Source organism: Prunus mume, linkage group LG8 (assembly GCF_029339155.1).
Source record: "Prunus mume cultivar Tortuosa linkage group LG8, ASM2933915v1, whole genome shotgun sequence".
Taxonomy (NCBI): domain Eukaryota; kingdom Viridiplantae; phylum Streptophyta; class Magnoliopsida; order Rosales; family Rosaceae; genus Prunus; species Prunus mume.
Genome location: NC_142705.1, coordinates 3,314,868 through 3,331,502, shown reverse-complemented (window position 1 = coordinate 3,331,502; position 16,635 = coordinate 3,314,868). Strand labels below are relative to the sequence as shown.

The 16,635-nt window shown below is 36.3% G+C and overlaps 2 protein-coding genes across 2 annotated transcripts; both read right to left on the bottom strand.

Annotated features, from left to right (window-relative positions):
- Positions 1 to 2,931: 2,931 nt before the first annotated feature.
- LOC103340913 (coatomer subunit beta'-1-like) lies at positions 2,932 to 11,906 on the bottom strand. Its single transcript, XM_008244380.3, has 26 exons — positions 11,695 to 11,906; positions 11,461 to 11,481; positions 11,293 to 11,354; positions 11,064 to 11,118; positions 10,741 to 10,777; positions 10,334 to 10,659; positions 10,103 to 10,234; positions 9,839 to 9,987; positions 9,316 to 9,384; positions 8,963 to 9,113; positions 8,781 to 8,846; positions 8,362 to 8,550; positions 8,118 to 8,258; positions 7,939 to 8,013; positions 7,643 to 7,819; positions 7,433 to 7,524; positions 7,220 to 7,336; positions 6,939 to 7,053; positions 6,708 to 6,779; positions 6,263 to 6,459; positions 6,080 to 6,173; positions 5,762 to 5,868; positions 5,426 to 5,555; positions 4,802 to 4,970; positions 3,965 to 4,030; positions 2,932 to 3,284 (listed from the first exon to the last, which is right to left on the bottom strand). Exons 1-24 carry the CDS (start codon positions 11,695 to 11,697, stop codon positions 4,830 to 4,832), a joined length of 2,718 nt encoding a protein of 905 aa, XP_008242602.2. The 5' UTR covers positions 11,698 to 11,906; the 3' UTR covers positions 2,932 to 3,284; positions 3,965 to 4,030; positions 4,802 to 4,829.
- A 555-nt stretch (positions 11,907 to 12,461) lies between these two features.
- On the bottom strand, positions 12,462 to 16,261 carry SULTR3;5 (sulfate transporter 3;5). The gene is made up of 12 exons (XM_008244382.3): positions 15,813 to 16,261; positions 15,453 to 15,660; positions 15,197 to 15,368; positions 14,947 to 15,012; positions 14,635 to 14,748; positions 14,359 to 14,475; positions 14,134 to 14,260; positions 13,740 to 14,026; positions 13,408 to 13,598; positions 13,212 to 13,294; positions 13,038 to 13,114; positions 12,462 to 12,954 (listed from the first exon to the last, which is right to left on the bottom strand). Exons 1-12 carry the CDS (start codon positions 16,114 to 16,116, stop codon positions 12,739 to 12,741), a joined length of 1,962 nt encoding a protein of 653 aa, XP_008242604.2. The 5' UTR covers positions 16,117 to 16,261; the 3' UTR covers positions 12,462 to 12,738.
- Between the last annotated feature and the right edge of the window lie 374 nt (positions 16,262 to 16,635).

The following is a 16,635-nucleotide window of genomic DNA, read 5'->3' as shown; positions in this document are numbered from 1 at the left end:
AAGTGCCATGAACTGATAATTTACAGGTCATGAGTTGATCCAATTTGAAACCGTGTGGGGCCATAATTTTCCACGTAGGATACTGTAGCCAACTGAGCAGGACAAAATTGCCAGCCGGCAAACCAAGCCGTGAGGCTTAGTCATCACACTTGTCAATCTCAAACGTCAAATTGGTTAAGTGAAACTGGAAAAATCCATTTTTTATTTTTGGTGATAATCTAGACCGTTCCCTAATATATAGACATGGCATTTTAAGCTATTTTTTTAAAGGTGGAGATATGGCCACGTAGCAAATTGATGACTCGTTCCTTGCTGCCTGAGCTTGAACAATTCAAAGTAGACGACATGTCGATGAAATTGGTCAAAGGAATTTAGAACTCGAAGCAAACCTCAAAGTCATGAGAACTCAATTCATCAAGGCAATATCCTGCTTCCTTGCTGGCTAAATTACAAAAGGTGATGGAATTTGTTGTCACACTTGATTGTCAATCTACGTTAACGTTTTTCCTACACTTCAAAACTTTGCTGTCATGCGTTAATATATATCTGTTTTTTTTTCTTCTTTTATAATAGAAAACAAGCAAATTGCTATGGAGTTGACGTCAAGAGATGAGTTCAAACTTCAAACAAATATGTAGTTTTTTCTTTTGTTAAAGCCATTCTAGTTTTGAGCCTATCTGAATGGCCGAAGAAATTAATATATATATATATATATATATGCGTATGACTTATACGTCGTATTATATAGACGTATGTATTTGTATGTATTTTATGGTGTAGTAGGTAGAATGGACAGATATAATCCGTCATTGATGCATTGGTTTATTAGGGTTTCTGTTTTTTCTATATAATTCTATGATGACAACAAACACAATAATCACTGTGTAGTAATCATCTCCGAAATATTTGGTCAATAAAATAAAATAAAATAATAAAAAAGCAGCAGAAAGTAAAGCCAAAGAGAGCCGCGTGAGGAAAAAAAAACACAGGGGAGAGAAGAGAAGAATCAAGCGCGCCAATTGCGGACACAATTCGAGAGCGGAATTTAAGTTAAAAGAGTCTCTGCGATTGCATTGCTTGCAAGGTTTTCTTGTTTTTTATCTTGCTAATTAGCTTAATAATAATAATATTGTATGGGTTTTCGTCGGCAGCAGGGTTTGAATTTAAACTTAAAAAATGTGTTTTGCAACTGGTGGTGTGAATGTAAATATGAGATAAACCAACTATTGATTCATCTACGCATTTCTTTCTGTTGCTTCCTAGTTGTACGCAAACAATCCACAACAACAAAAGTCAACACAAATTCATGGTTGACGATGGATGGATGGTTTGAATGTGAAACTGTCAAGTAAATTATGATTGCTCGGATTACATGGAGAGGTAACATCCCTCCTTCCTTCCTAGTACGTACCTGCTTCTTATCAATTTTTATTTTTTTATTTGAAAAAAGACCTGACCACGTAGTCGTCACGACAGTAAACTCACTCTTTTGCATTAAAGTTTGATTTCCTCTCTTATAAATTAGATTAATTTAAAATAATTTAGACAACTATTTATATAATATAAAATAAAAAAAAAGATAATATAGAGTTTGGAAATTAGGGTAGAGCCAATAAGGCCAAGGGGCTCAAAGCAGCTTCTTCCTTCCACCTTATGCTTTGATGTCAAAGAGTGACATGTAGCCACCAACAATTTTAATTTGGAATTCATGGGAAGGTCGAAAATTGAGCGTTACATCATGATGAGAAGGAACCGGCGCCCTTTGAAACAGAGAAATAATAACGGGGTGGTCCCAAATACAACTGTCCGTTTAGTGCCATGTGGTGGCCTCTCATCTTATCAACAAGAACTTGGTACACTTGCAAAGATAAGATTAGCCTAGCTTCCCTTTATGTAAAGGACCCCACTATGGTCTCTGTAAGAATGTGACACCATTGCACATTTTCCGTTCAAATAGAGCACATTTTTTGTTGTCTTCCAATTTGGTTCGGAGCTTTAGTTGTGTGTTTCGAGAAATAACACCGTCACGAGATGTTATTAAGTTATATAGTATAAACTGAGTAGACTAAATGTATGCTGTTTATGGTATAGTACATCGAAAATCTTCAGGTATGTTGGTGTTACGATTACATTGAAAAATCTTTGTTAGGAAGGACAAGAGATAATTCAAGTATAGGAGGGCACCAAAAACTATTTCCTCCAGTCATAAAAAGGAAAGAAAAAAAAAAAACTATTTCCCCCACTAAAACTTTTCACCTTCCAGCAGTAGATTATAATTGGTGTTGCAGGAACCGCGAGGAAGGACAGATAAAATAATGCACGAGATGGTAAGCATGCATCAATTATAATTCATCGAACCAAAAAGCAACTCTCACTTTTAGGAGCTGGTTTTATGAGCCAGCCACCAGCTTCTCTCTCGTGAAATTTATGGAAAGGAGCTCCACATATTTATCTTTTCATAAACCATGAAATTGTCGGCACATGAGAACAAACAAGCCTATTGAGATCAATTATATAAAGGAGACCTAAAATCTCATTTTAGGGAATGTTTATACAATTTTATTAAACCCATACCATACCCATATCATTGAACTTAATGCACTTGTGGCAGAAGCCACCCAACCAGAACATCATATATAAAACTTAAAGCAGATACAATTATACGAAAATTAACATAACAAATACTTATTAAAGTCTAAAAGGTTTTGGCCTCTATTATTTTCTTGTTGGAATGAGCTTCAGACAAGCCTTTCGTTCTTTGCAGCGAATGCCCACTTGTTAGAAGGTAAACCAAATGATTGGCTATGATTTAAACATTCTTTAACAATGATTACCAACTTTATGAACACAAAAACGAATCAATCCAACCACACAAGCATAAAACACCAAAAATTAAAAATATTCACGGGACGACGAACATTGAACAGGTCATAAAAAAACAAAACGACTTTCTCTAATGCTGAACAACACATCATATCATTGTACATGTTATACATAGGATAGAGATTTCATTTCATTTTTAGCTGCAAAATCACAGGCCATGGAAGGGAAGCAATCGGTCCCGGTCGGTTCTCTTTCTAACCTATTTATCCCAAACCTAACATAAGGAGTATAATATAAAGTGAGGAATCTGATCAAAATCTTTATAGGATTCAATACTTATGAGAGCCTTTTCTTCTTTGACATCCTTTGCATCTGTTAAAGTGTCACAAGAATAACTAGTTGTAAAAGGAACTACATGAGAAACTTTCCAGGTTGTACACGGTTACATTTTACAAGCCACCCTGCACAGAAAAGAAAAGGGGAAACTCCTGTGAAAGGTCACAAATCTAGAATTAACAAGGACAAAATTAGCAAATAAACTAGATTATGGCTCCTAAATATGAGACTAGCTAGCTAAGTAGAGCTAGCAATTGTAGAAAATATAACATCAGATGGAACCCACATGATGCCACAACGCCCTGCATTTCATGGGTCACAATTCAAGATGCATGAAAAGGTTTAATGAAAGAGCAAACAAAGATCTTTCGTACAAATGGCAGATCTTTAGTAGGATTAACCATTGACAGGGCTCAACTAACCATAGGACCAAATCCCAAACAGTGGGTCTGATTTTTTAAAACATATAAAGAATAAGTTGAAGACAATCACACCTAGTAAGGTCCCAGCCTACGTTTCATGATAATGTTTAATTTTGAACTTCATTGATCTTCCAGTATGCTAAGGGATCTTTAAGGATGTAAACAAATGAGCAGGCTCAGATGAAGGAACCAGCAAGTAATTTTGTACTTTTTTGTTGTTTAATATGTTAATCAAATAAAACCGAAAATTTTAAGAAAACATGTTGTGACTCCATGATCTCTTAACTGAAAATGAACCATTTATCACAGGTGAGTGACCGAGCAAAATTGGCTTGTGAGCAGAACTTAATAAGAAAATATTTTATATAGGAAGAATTTCTCACCTGAAGATCGGTGTATAACAGCTGGATCTAGCTGTCGTTATGAGAACTAGTGATGTGGCTTAAACACTGCAGTTTCAACAAAGAAAAGATCAACTATCAACATCAATTGACTTCTAAATACAACCAATTATTAGATTGTTATGATGCGAACCAATTATTAGATTGTTATGATGCGTGTCTGGAAACAGATCATGTTATACTATATTCAAAACACCACCAAATTCATTATTAGACACTATAATGATGCAAAAGCAAGCATGCCTTTTCTTTTCCCCGTCTTGGGCATATGCAATTAGGTCAGGACCTGAGACTTGCACATAATTTGAAGGAACATCGAACCTTACTAATAAACAACTAAAACACACTTCAGATGTAATGTTATTAGGTAATGCTTCCCGGGCAGTTTCTTTTTTTGTTTTTCTTAAAGACGTAATTATCCTCAAAGGATAAGAATGGGAAAGCAGATACAAGGAAAAGAAAAAAAATTGTGGACACCAAAGAATTTCGTTATTATAGTATACATGAGCTCATGCTATCATAGTAAGATGAATTAAACAAATTGATCTTCCTTCAGCTAGAGCTGACATAAGATGAGGAAAAGCGTATTACCAAGGCCAAGAAACTGACAAGTCATCTAGGGCTCACATAACAGCTCTGCTTTTGTATTGAAAAGAGTAACTAAGCAATTAATGTGTTTGATGTAAGCCAGAAAAAAATGACTGGACCGACAACAATGATGACAGTACTGAGAAGAAAGAGAGCAGCAGCAACAACCACCATGATAAGAATGAAAAAAAAAAAAACCAAATAAGCATTTTTGAGCATTGAATTAATCACCAGAAATATTCACATTCTCCAATTGCCTTTACGGTGATGGTGTTCTCTCATCATTTACACCCAACTCTTCACCCTGGTCGCCATTTACAAGAACAACACCATTCGTTGAATCATCTTCCTCCTCAACAGTCTCACCTTCATCTTGATTTTCTCCATTCTCCTGTACCTCCTGGAACAAAGACGCACAAAACACAAATAAAACCATTAAAAGCATCCCTTCATGGAAAAAGATTAAAGAAAATTAACTAAAGAAATGCTGAAAGATAAGTCTGTTGATAGTTGACACGTTTGCTCCAACTACAGGTTTAAAATCCTACACACCATCCACAACTGGATAGAATCATCAACAGTGTGACAGAGTTTCAAAAACTAAGAGGTGAGAAACATAAACTTTTTGTTAATAATCACCCACCAAAAAGGAAAAAGGCCAAAGCAAACTTTAGCCGTAGTTTCGCAAGTTCCATGTCTGTTTTTTTACTTGTCTATATAGACTCAAAAGGTGAGTGAAAAAGTCAAAAAATATGTAATCATATAATAACTACGCAAATCAGCTTCCCTCATCTTTGGTTCAAGAATTTTAGCTCGATTAGAAACATCTATTTGTCATCAGTTGGCTTATTATACCTCTTGATCCAGATCTCCATTTTCAAATGGGGCTTCTTCATCAATTTGCATGCTTCTGAACCTTTCAACAAGACTAGTCGTTGACTTCTCAGCATAAATTGGGTATTGTTCAGCAGGAGGATGAATGCCGCTGCAAAAGACATATAAAAGCAATCCACAATGATTCAACAATACATAACCGCAGAAAATTTATTGCCAGCCAGTAATTATGGTGATATCTACTGCAGCCCCAAATTATATGGCACAATTTCCAATCTTGGACTACTCTGCTTCTGCAGCGCTAAAAAGTAAAATTATTCCCGACCCTGATTTTGAACAGTGAAGAATAGTGGATACCTATTTTCTGCACTTTTAGACTCAAGGGCAAGAGAAACTTGCCAGTCCTCAAACAAATTAGGATACTCTTGCGGATCCGCCAATGATTCTGCAGCTCTTTTATTGACCTATATCATATTGCAAATTTAAGTGCATAAATAAGCAAGAACTCAACTAGTCAAATATTTGCAAAAATCTTTCCTTTGATTGGTGGATAAACTAGAAGATCCACATAGCATAGCAATTTCCTGTTGGTATAATTTCCTTTCTACATCTCAGATTTCACTTAAAAAGACAAACTCAGTTCATGAACTGAGAAAAACACTGTGAAAGTCTAACCTTGTTCAGGTCATTTCTCCAAATTGAAACTATCTCTGAGACCTTGCTGGGGAGGTAAGATCGTGCCATCAAAGCTGCTTCAGGTATCCGTTCACTGTAAGAAAAGATGCCAATGGTTTAACAAACAAAGATGACGACATTAGGAGGTTTAACTGATCATAATTAGGGTTAAAAGAAATTCACCTTTCCAGCAACAGCTGGATGCATTCTTCCACTTTACCCAGCATAAATAAGCAAAGGAAAGCAACATTATTCTTTCCTTGCTCTTTGGCAAGGGATGCGAGTTTTAATATTCCTTGAGCATCTCCAAGAGAAGAATAAAGAAGCAACAAGCCAGAAAAGTCTTTTCCATGTGATAGACAATCTTCAGCCATTTCAAGCTGCATCAGCCATTCAAGCATATGAATATGATTTGGATGTAAAAATAAAATGTGGGGCACAGTATTTTTAATCTTGAGAAAACTCATGACCTCAATTGATAACAAGAATATCAAGACAAGGGTATTTATGAGCTCTTTCAATCATGATGGGTGGATACATGACTCTGTAGTCTGTAGGTGCTAGTGAATGTGACGGTCTTCTGGTTTGTTTAATGGAGTTCACACAGAAGACAAAGGTGAGGGAATACCTTCCCAGTGGACATAGCTAATTCTCCCAGCCGCTTCCACTTGGATTCACTTTGCGCTTCTTTAGCAATTTCCTGTCAGAAAGAAGAAAAATTAACATCTTCAAACAACCAGTGAATAATTATTAAAAGAATTTTTTGTACGAAGGAAATACATAACACAGTTTATCTTCAAGTTAGCTCCGGAGCAAACCTATTTGACAACTTAGGAATAACAAAGTAAACATATCTCACCATTGCAATCTCAAGTCTACCCAGCTGTATAGCAAGATCAAATTTGTAGTCAGCATCTGTAGCCACTACCAGTGCATCCTCCAACATACCTCGAGATTCCAAAAAACGAGCCACACTGGAAGCAAAACAAGAGTTGGATCAAAATTTCAGTCAATTTTCAAAAATTTCAGAATTTTTGAGTTTCTCTCAAGTACAAGAGGCAGGAAATGGAACTGGGTTTAAGGTTCTATTTAATATCACTTGATGCACAACAGTTTCCAAAGCAAAATATGTTGTCCCACCTATTATGTTGCTCTGGAGGTATTGTTGGAAAAATTTGTTTTGCACGCTCTAAATCTCCACGTATAATAAGTGTTTTGTACTCGATCAAGCTGAGAAGCAAGGTGTATCCCATGACACTGCACACATAAGAAATATTAACACATTAAAATGGAAAGTGAGAATGGCAAGAGTTCACTCCCCTTCAAAACTGCAGCTTGCAAGCAAACACTCACTTAAACTCTTTATCAATTAGATAAAGACAACTTTGATTGGCAAGATAGCCCAACAAGTACATGGGCCGGTCTAGGTGAAACATTGTGGTTACCTGCAAAGTCATCAAGTCAAAACACCATCCTAAATCAAGTAAATGTTAAAAATCATGTATAAATAATGTTCTGAAAACTTCAAAACACTGGATTCTAAAACCTACAAATTTTGCATACCTCACCACCAACACAATAATTTAGTCGCCAAGATGAGTTATTGTAAATGAAACAGTCCCCAACCCATAATCCAGTTCTGACACGCTCGTTTATTTCAAAGAGAAGCTCAAAGGCATCCTCAACACCTAGTTCATCAACAGGCCTTCCACTGTCAAAATACGATGAGACTATATCCCTCTGCCAAATAAACCACACTAAGTTAATCATGTGAATTTAGTTTAGCTCACATGTATAGAAAGAACTACAAAGATTCTAATAAACATGGGATATAAGTGGTTGAATGGGAGAACTCTTACATTGTATTTTAGAACGTAAAATGATGAATCACTAGAAATTGCCACCAAATCACCGCTATCAGCCCAATAAACATTCTTGAACAATCAAAGCAACCAAAGAAGCAAACAAAATTAGTAACCATGTGGCCAAATAAGAAGTCTGATAATGACATAAGTTCCTAGTAATTTTATTGTGATACCTTGACATTGACATCAATTCGTCTAATCAATCTGCATTCCAACCAGTCATAGAAGCATACAAAGTCATTTGAGCGCATTGCCAGTAAGACCCCTCCATAAATGTGTTCTACAGAAAATGTTGGTCGAACATTCTTCTTTTCCTGAACAGTAGAGTTCAATTCAACTCAATCAGATTTTCCCAACAAGATGATCCCGTTGACAAGCATATTCTCAATGAGTTATACATTCTAAAAAGATCAAAACCTGGAATGCTTTGCTGAAAATTTTTATCCTTGAAGTAGATTCCCTAACAGCATATTCTCCATCAGATGACCAGACAAATTCCAATGCTGAGCCAAAGGATCTATTTCTCCATGCTAGACCTGTGTATATTATGTACTCACCATCTCCACAAACAACAACAAACCTTCCATTCGGGTTGTGCTGCAAACTCTGAAATCAAACACAAAATAAAATCCATTGTCGAAACAATGTAATTAAAACAAGGCATTCAATGGTCATATTCTTCTAAGAATCTAAAAGTACAGTGGTTCTGAGAAAATAAAAATACGCTTAATGAAGGATTGGGACTTTCAATCAAACCACTAAAGGTAGGTAAGCTGACACAACAGTGGGCATCGTAGACCCACTGGATTAAATGCTCCTCAAACACAGAAACTTACTTGAGGATAAAGGTCACAGGTTCCCAACTCCTTCACAGCCAAAGGCAATCTTTCTCCATCTGCAACCTGAATTTCACAAAAATAATCAAGGTTCAATATTTCAATTCAAGCAAATAAGAACTCTATTTCTTGGACCATCTCAGGAAGAAAGATGAAAGTCTGAGCAAGTAGGGAGATTGAACCTCAAAATCTGCTCCAACGCTCTTGATATTCACAGTTTGAATTTCATTATGCTTAGCCCAAATAATTTTTCCACCACTATCCATGCTAGCAACTGGTACTTCTCGGCCAATTTTTACCATTATGGCTCCTTCATCATAACCAATTACAATCCTGTACACAAATGAGACATCTTATGAAATCATCATCTCAAAACAATAATATAGTGAAAAAAACACCCACTCTCAGATTCCAGCATGCCAAGGTATTCATAATAGTATAGTTTTGGTCTTATTCAATAATATATATCATAAGCTAACTGGAACATTGGATGTATAGATAATAAAAAATATAAAAATAAAGACAAGCAGCTTACCGACGTGAACCTTTCATATACCCAAAGGCCCAAACACGTTCAAGCCCATAATTCAGTGTGTTTTCAAGCCTGAAACGTAATAAGTCATGTCAAATTTTTCCATTTATCTCTAAGAGAACCATTCTATCAATAACAAAAGTTTAAAAATATGCAGAGGCGTAAGGTGTAGATGACAGAATCTAATAGCCTATTCTAAAATGCAAAGAAGAAAATGCAGATTCATTAGAGGATCATAAAAACTGAACAGTATGACTTATTCATTAAAGAGCTAAAAGTAAACATCAATAAATATAAGGCGAAAAAATGAAGTTGGCAAAATCTTTCAAGAAAGCAAAATACTAATGTAGTTTTATTCTCATCCCATGGTGTAGGTGCATATAGGGCAACATAGTACTTTACTTTCTGAGGCCTTAACACTTTAATGAAAAAAAAAAGAAGATCCCTGGCAACAGAGAATAAATGAATTTGAGACACGAACTTCATCTCAAATAGCTGAAACACTACTTTGGAATTTAATATTTACCGATAAGTCGTTGAGTGCCATATTCTAACAGTTCCATCCTCAGAACCAGTAATTATAACTGGAAGTTCCGGATGAAAGCATACTGCAGATACATTGTGAGTATGCCCTTCAAGTGTCTGAACACAAGTTTTTGTCTGATAGTCCCACACCTGTTTCCATAAATTCTAATTACAGTCTTTTCAAACTACATATAAATGCATATACATTTACTGAAGTTCAGGCCACAGAAAAACACTAAAGTGTCAGGAAAACAATATTGCATACCTTTGCAGTATGATCATCTGAGCCCGTGATTAAGTAAGGTTTATCACCGCCAGTGAAGTAATCAACGCAATTTACCCCTTTCACGTGGGCATCCAACGTAAAATTGGGGTCAGGGGAGGCAAGATTCCAGATCTGGGAACAAGATGGTGATAAGCAATTAATAGTATGCACAACCAGATAATTTCTCAAAATAAACTTACATGGGTTAAAAAGGAATATTTCTGACCGCACCTTTACAGTGTGATCCAGGGAAGCACTTGCAAAAGTATTGGTGTCTTTAGGATTAAAGGTCACTTGCATCACATAGTGGCAATGCCCTTCGAATATCTGAGTACACATCCAACCTTTTTCCCAATCCCACAGTTTGATAAGCATGTCATCAGATGATGACAAAACACATGGAAGTGTTGGATGGACAGCCACACATCTAATATAGTCTGAGTGTGCTTCAAACACTTTAACCTTATCCATTGTATTATAATTGTATGCACGTATGAACATGTCATCAGCTGCAGCTACTACCCACTGCTTACGGGCTATAAATTTTGCTGACCGAACTGCAAGTAGAAAATTTATACATCAAGTAAGTTATAATGTCAAGAACATGGAGCTCATAGAAAAGCTAATGTTTTAAGTACCTGGCAATTCAGAGACTTCAAAAGACTTTGCCATGCTCTGAAGTAAATCAGGAACATTACAGTCAGCACTAACAGAATTACACCCTTGAAAGATTTAATATTAAAGAAACCAACTATATAAGTTCCCACAGCCGAAGAAAAGATCATGAAAAGTTTTCTATGACTAGTAAAAAATCATTGGAGTAAAAATTCGTTTCCAAGCATGGCAAATACAACAGAGAAGCAGTAATTTGAAAATGCATCCATTTCCACGAAATCAAAACAGAGATGCAAGATACACTCTAACGTGAGAGGAAAACTAGAATTGGACAAGTGCCACAAACCTGTGACTGGTAATTGAAAATAAACACGGTTCCTGAATACAGACTTGCAAGGATCCTGCCACAAAGGTATGCACAGTATAAGTGGTGGTCTCATGGAAATCTTGATTATAGATAAACAACTACCGATTCCAAATCACACTTTCTCAAAGTCTAACGTCTTGCCAGTAAAATAATTTTGCATGTACAGAAATAGTGAAATAGCACAATATCAAGAACGTGGTGAAATTACCATGGCTCAGTTGGATGCAGATCCAAAGACTTAACTCTCTCGGTTCTTTGCACAAATTTTCTCTGCATAATTGGTAGTTATAGTAAGCAGAATATCGGAAATTCTCAAAACGAAAAGCTCAAAGTGGAAATGGATAACACAAATTCAAAGGAACTGAGAGAAAACTACCTTGATATCAAGCCTGAGAGGCTGCAGAAATCCCATAGAAACAGAAGAGAGTTAGATGAAACCAATACGAGAAAACAATAAGAAATGCATAGCTGAATCTCAACTAAGTCACAAAGGCAGCCATAACTACGTTTTCACAATTCTAACATTCTCTCGGAAGCGAAAGAAGCATAAGCGAGTAAAATTTTGGTGACATTTTCAGATCCAAGCTAAATTCAAAAGCGACGACGTTACCATTTTTGTGAGCTTGGAGATGACAGGCTCGGATGGGAGAAGTTGGTGCAGAGCTCGAAGAGCGAAGCTGGAAGGCTTAGCGTTAGAGAGCGAAGCTGGAAGGCTTAGCGTTAGAGATCGAAGCGAAGAGAGTTAGAAGCAGAGGTCGAACAGTTTTCGCTGTGACTGTGAGCGCACGTTCGGGAACAGAGCGTGTTTGTGTGTTCGTCTGTGTGGGAGAGAGAGATCGGGAGGCTAATGTCAGCTATGGGCTCAGGCTCAAATCCAACAACAGTACTTGGTCTTGGGCCTGATGTTGTGTCCAAAGCAAAACTTTCCAAGACCGAGAACTTTGAAGTTAGACTTGGGCCTCATTTACTTGTGAATCCCTTACAAATATTTACTATTTTCTAATTTAGACGTGTGTTCGTACTTTGACCTTTTTGGGCCTTCTTGCACGACAAATTTTTGTTTGTAATTGTACTTTTCGTATAAAAAAAAATGGAAAGAGAAACACTACTAAACTAAGAGTTAGTCAATGAAGCTCTTACAAGCGATGAAGAAATAATGATATTGAACTTGGTTTGGTTTTTTTTTTTAAGGGGGTGTTATAACTATGGATTTTGTTAGGTGTTTGTTTCTTTTGTGTTGTGATATAAATTTTACCAAACTATGAAGCTTTACAGTTTTTTTTTTTTTTTTTTTTTTTTTTTTTTTTTTTTTTTGAGACCTTTTCTATTGAGATGCGGCGATAACATACTAAACTCACACACACAACACGGATGCTATGATTCGAATCCATAACCTTGCCTGAGAGAGTAAATACTTCAAACCACTACACTAGTCATATATGGAAGCAAGAAAACCTATTTACACTTTATTTCCTACCAAAGAGAAAATGCAGTTTATTTCCTATGAAATAAAAATTGGAATTTAATTCCTATAAGGGAAAAATACACACTTTATTTCCCCCTAGGCATAAACCCCAATTTGACAACTACAACATTCAGAATACTATTTCTAAGTAGCATATCAATTGCAGAATAACAACCCTAAACAACAGCATCAAACTTGTTGTGATGCATCATCACTTGCATCTCCGGCGCCTTTCGATGAATCACCGGATTCATTGGTGGTTTTCTTTGGCTTACTAGTCGAAAACTTGCAATTTTCAATTGCTTCCTCGATCGATAGGTAGACATTTTCTTTTCCAAGCTTGTCTATGAAATGTGAGGTTATCATCTTCTCCATCACCTTAAGCCTCGGGTTTATAATTCCCAACTAAAAACATGAACAAATATTATGAATATCATCTTTTAGTTTCCTTGTGACAATTATATTATTTGAGGAAAACTGTAGCTTACCTTAACATCCCTTGCAGTCAAGGTTTTGTTTATCTCCTTCATTGTTTCAAGGCCAGTCATGTCAATGGTTACAACTCCTATAAAGCCAAAGTTTGAAACATTTAATTATAATTAAGTTAAAATAATTTATAACAGTCCACGATACATTTGTGTGGCAAATTTAATCAATCGTACCAGACAATTCTAGCATAACATGCTCAAGCTCATCTCCCGTAGTTTCTAGATGGCTTTGCTCATCACGAACCCATCTTAAAATCCTATTCAAAATAATGTCAATTATAAATTACATGTAATTAAAGATACATACTAATTAATTTAATTTAAAGCAATATATATATATATATATATATGATCATTTTGCAAATATTACCTCTCTCTGACATAGTTGCCATTTGCAAAGTAAATTGGGGAGCCAATTTGAAGCACGATGATCCCTGAATTCCTTGCTGCGTCAGGGTACTGCTCTATGTCACGGTATAAGACTGAGTCTGGTAATCTCCCAAGCTTACAAGTTCCTGGCCTAGCCACATAAAGGAGGGCTCGCACAAGACCAAGAACCACCTAATGAATTAACACCAAATTAACCTATAATTGTCACACCAATTTTTACACACACAGTATTGGAGGAGAAAAAATTCAAACATGTAGCACTAAATACATAAGTAACTGCTTTTAATCACTTTAGCTATGTGCATTACTTACTGAGAGGCCGAGTCCCATGTCCATGCTTATGAAGGCAACACCAAAGAAGGCAGCCATGCACACGACAAAGTCAAACTTGTCAACCTTGAAGAGTTCAATGGCTTCTTCATATTTGATGAGGCCAAGCATGGCGGACATAATAATGGCAGACAAAGCAACAAGAGGGGTGTAGCTAAAGAGAGGAGCCAAGAAGAGAAGCACAAGTCCCATGAAAACGGCCATCACTGCGTTTGACATTGGTGTCTTAGCTCCCGCGTTGTAATTCACCGCAGTCTTTGAAAAGGGTCCTTTAAAAAATAATATGCGTATTAAAATTAAAATCAAACAATTAGATAGATATTAGATAGTGATTATTGTTAATCAAATCAATTAGGTGGGAATTTAATTTAATTACCAGTGGTCAAATAGCATGAAGTGAAAGATCCAACAATGTTCATGAGGCCATAAGCTACCATTTCCTTGTTGCCATCGACGTTTTCATTTCTCATGATGCCAAAGCTCCTTCCAATTGCTATTCCTTCCTGAAAATTATTTATAAATTAAGATATATAGATATTAAACTAATCCAAAAAAGAAGAACAAAAAAAAGGAATTAATAAATTAATAAGGTGTTTCTTACTGCCAAAGCAATAAGGCCAGTCATAGCCCCAGCCTTCACAATTTGTGGAAAATATTTGCGGTCAAAGTTCAAAAATTGAATGGAAGGAGGATTGATGCCTCTCTTCAATTCTCCCACCTAAGATTTATAAGAAAAAAATATATAAAAAATATCAACATATAAATGGAAAAGGCCATTTTGTACAAGTCATATTATTTTCATCTGGACAAATGGGATTTTCTTAATAAATCAAATTAATATAAAGAGAAATTACTAATGGTGCATGCATGCACTTACAATGGGAATTCCATGATCTTGAGCATGGACAAAATAAGCAAAAAGGCAGCCAGATACAACCACCACCAGTGGAGACATAGCCGACACCCAAAATAGCTTTGGCTTCCTATCCCTCTGAAAATATAATTTTTAGAGTAACATAAATGATATTAAAGAATGAGAGAATCGAACACAAAACTTTGCGTATGCATTCGTGTATGGAGAAGAGTAATGTTATTATATATATCAACTAGGCATATTTATATTTTTAAAATTGTGGGACCCATTTCAGTGAGTCCATCTGATTAATTTGTTGAAGAAGAGATAACTCACCAGCCACCTGGTGAACTGAAGTAAAATAAGGAAGATGATACCCATAACTGCACTCTCCCACCTCCACTGAGAAAGAAGAAGAAAAAAAAAGTGTCAGGTATTTAAATCTATATCACAATTGAATGAATTAATAATGCGTGTTCATGCAAAATTCATATCTCAAGGAATTAATTCATACAAAATTAAGAACACTACATATATAGTATGCACTAATTTTTCATTAATTAGTGGAATGCACTAACACACAAACCTCTTTTCTATGTTCGAACACTGATTTCAAAACATTTACGACGTCGGTTTTGGTGGTGAAATTCTTCAATCCCAGCAGGCCCTTCAACTGTTGCAAGCAGATTATAACTGCAGTCCCTCCCATGAAGCCAGTGATGGTGGAATGCGACAGAAAATCCACCAAAATCCCCAGCCTGATCCACAACAATAATTAATATATAATTAATTAGCTTAATGTTTGCATCATTAGCTTTGCTCGTTCAGGATCAGGACAACACCTTAGAACACCGAGAAGAGTCTGCATGATGCCGGTAACAAAGGTGGCTGTAAAAACCAAGTGAAGGTACAATGCCGGTTCAGTCTTCGGTGAAGCCACTTCTCCAATGATTTCTGCAATAAGTAAAGAGCATGCTGCCACAGTTCCCACGGCAAGGTACTTGGAGTCTCCAAATATTGCATAAATAATTGGAGGAACAAAACTTGAATCTACACATTAAAAAAAAAAAAAAATGTACACATTTTTATCGAGTAACATTCTCTTAATAATTGTCACATTCTGAATTCAGACCATATATATAATATATTCTAGACGCGAAAATCAACCTAATCAATGATACAGATTCACAGCAAGGACTTACAAAGGCCCACAATGGGAGGAACCTGGCCGAGCTTCGCATAGCTAATCCCTTGAGGGATGGCAAGACTGGTGATGGTGATGCCGGCAAGCACGTCGTATTGAAATGTTTTTAAACTGTATTTCGGAAGCCATTTGCAGATGGGAACGAGATATTGCAAGCCTTTCTTGACCTTTCCAAGTGGTTTCTGATTCTCAAATTGCTTAAAGGGGTCGTCAGGGAAGAATGTCTCCTTGAGATCAGATTTTAGTGTGGTGCCAAAGCCTCTTGGGGCAGCAAAGCTCACTGTTCGGTTGGAAGAATCCATGGGAGTCAGCTCAGACACAAAACATGCAAGAAAAGACCCGAGAGAGAAATGGCTGTGAAATGAAACCTACCAAAAAGACGCCCGCATTTATAGGAAGAAAGGAAGTGGTGAATTATGGAATATGGCCAAGATTAATCGGATAAGTGGCGCGCATTAATTCTGACTAGTCACAGTGTATGAACTTGGGTAAGAAGTATCTCTTGTCCGACTCTAACGATTTGCTTTTATAGAAAATTGCAGTTCGAATTATATTATTGTCAATATTTTCTAGATTATATATTGTTATTTCATCTTGTTTACTATGTTTACGTGTTACGACACTGCTTTCTTACATACTTCCTTAATACACTCTCGTCAACTCTTACGTGGAAGCACAATAACATCTACATTGTGTGGATGAATGATGTTGTGCGTTCGTACATAGGAGTGTCATGAAGTGTAAGCAGAGGTGGAGCGCGAATAGTTCCCATTTTGCTATAATTTCTCTCACCTCACTCTTTTTCTTTTCGCTTTAATTTC

What these genes read in the sequence shown, in the direction of transcription:
- LOC103340913 (XM_008244380.3), bottom strand. An exon ending in TATATGAAAGGTTCACGTCG is followed by an intron (nt 9,114 to 9,315) that starts GTAAGCTGCTTG and finishes ATTTGTGTACAG; the next exon opens with GATTGTAATTGGTTATGATG. An exon ending in GTAGACTTGAGATTGCAATG is followed by an intron (nt 6,780 to 6,938) that starts GTGAGATATGTT and finishes TCTTTCTGACAG; the next exon opens with GAAATTGCTAAAGAAGCGCA.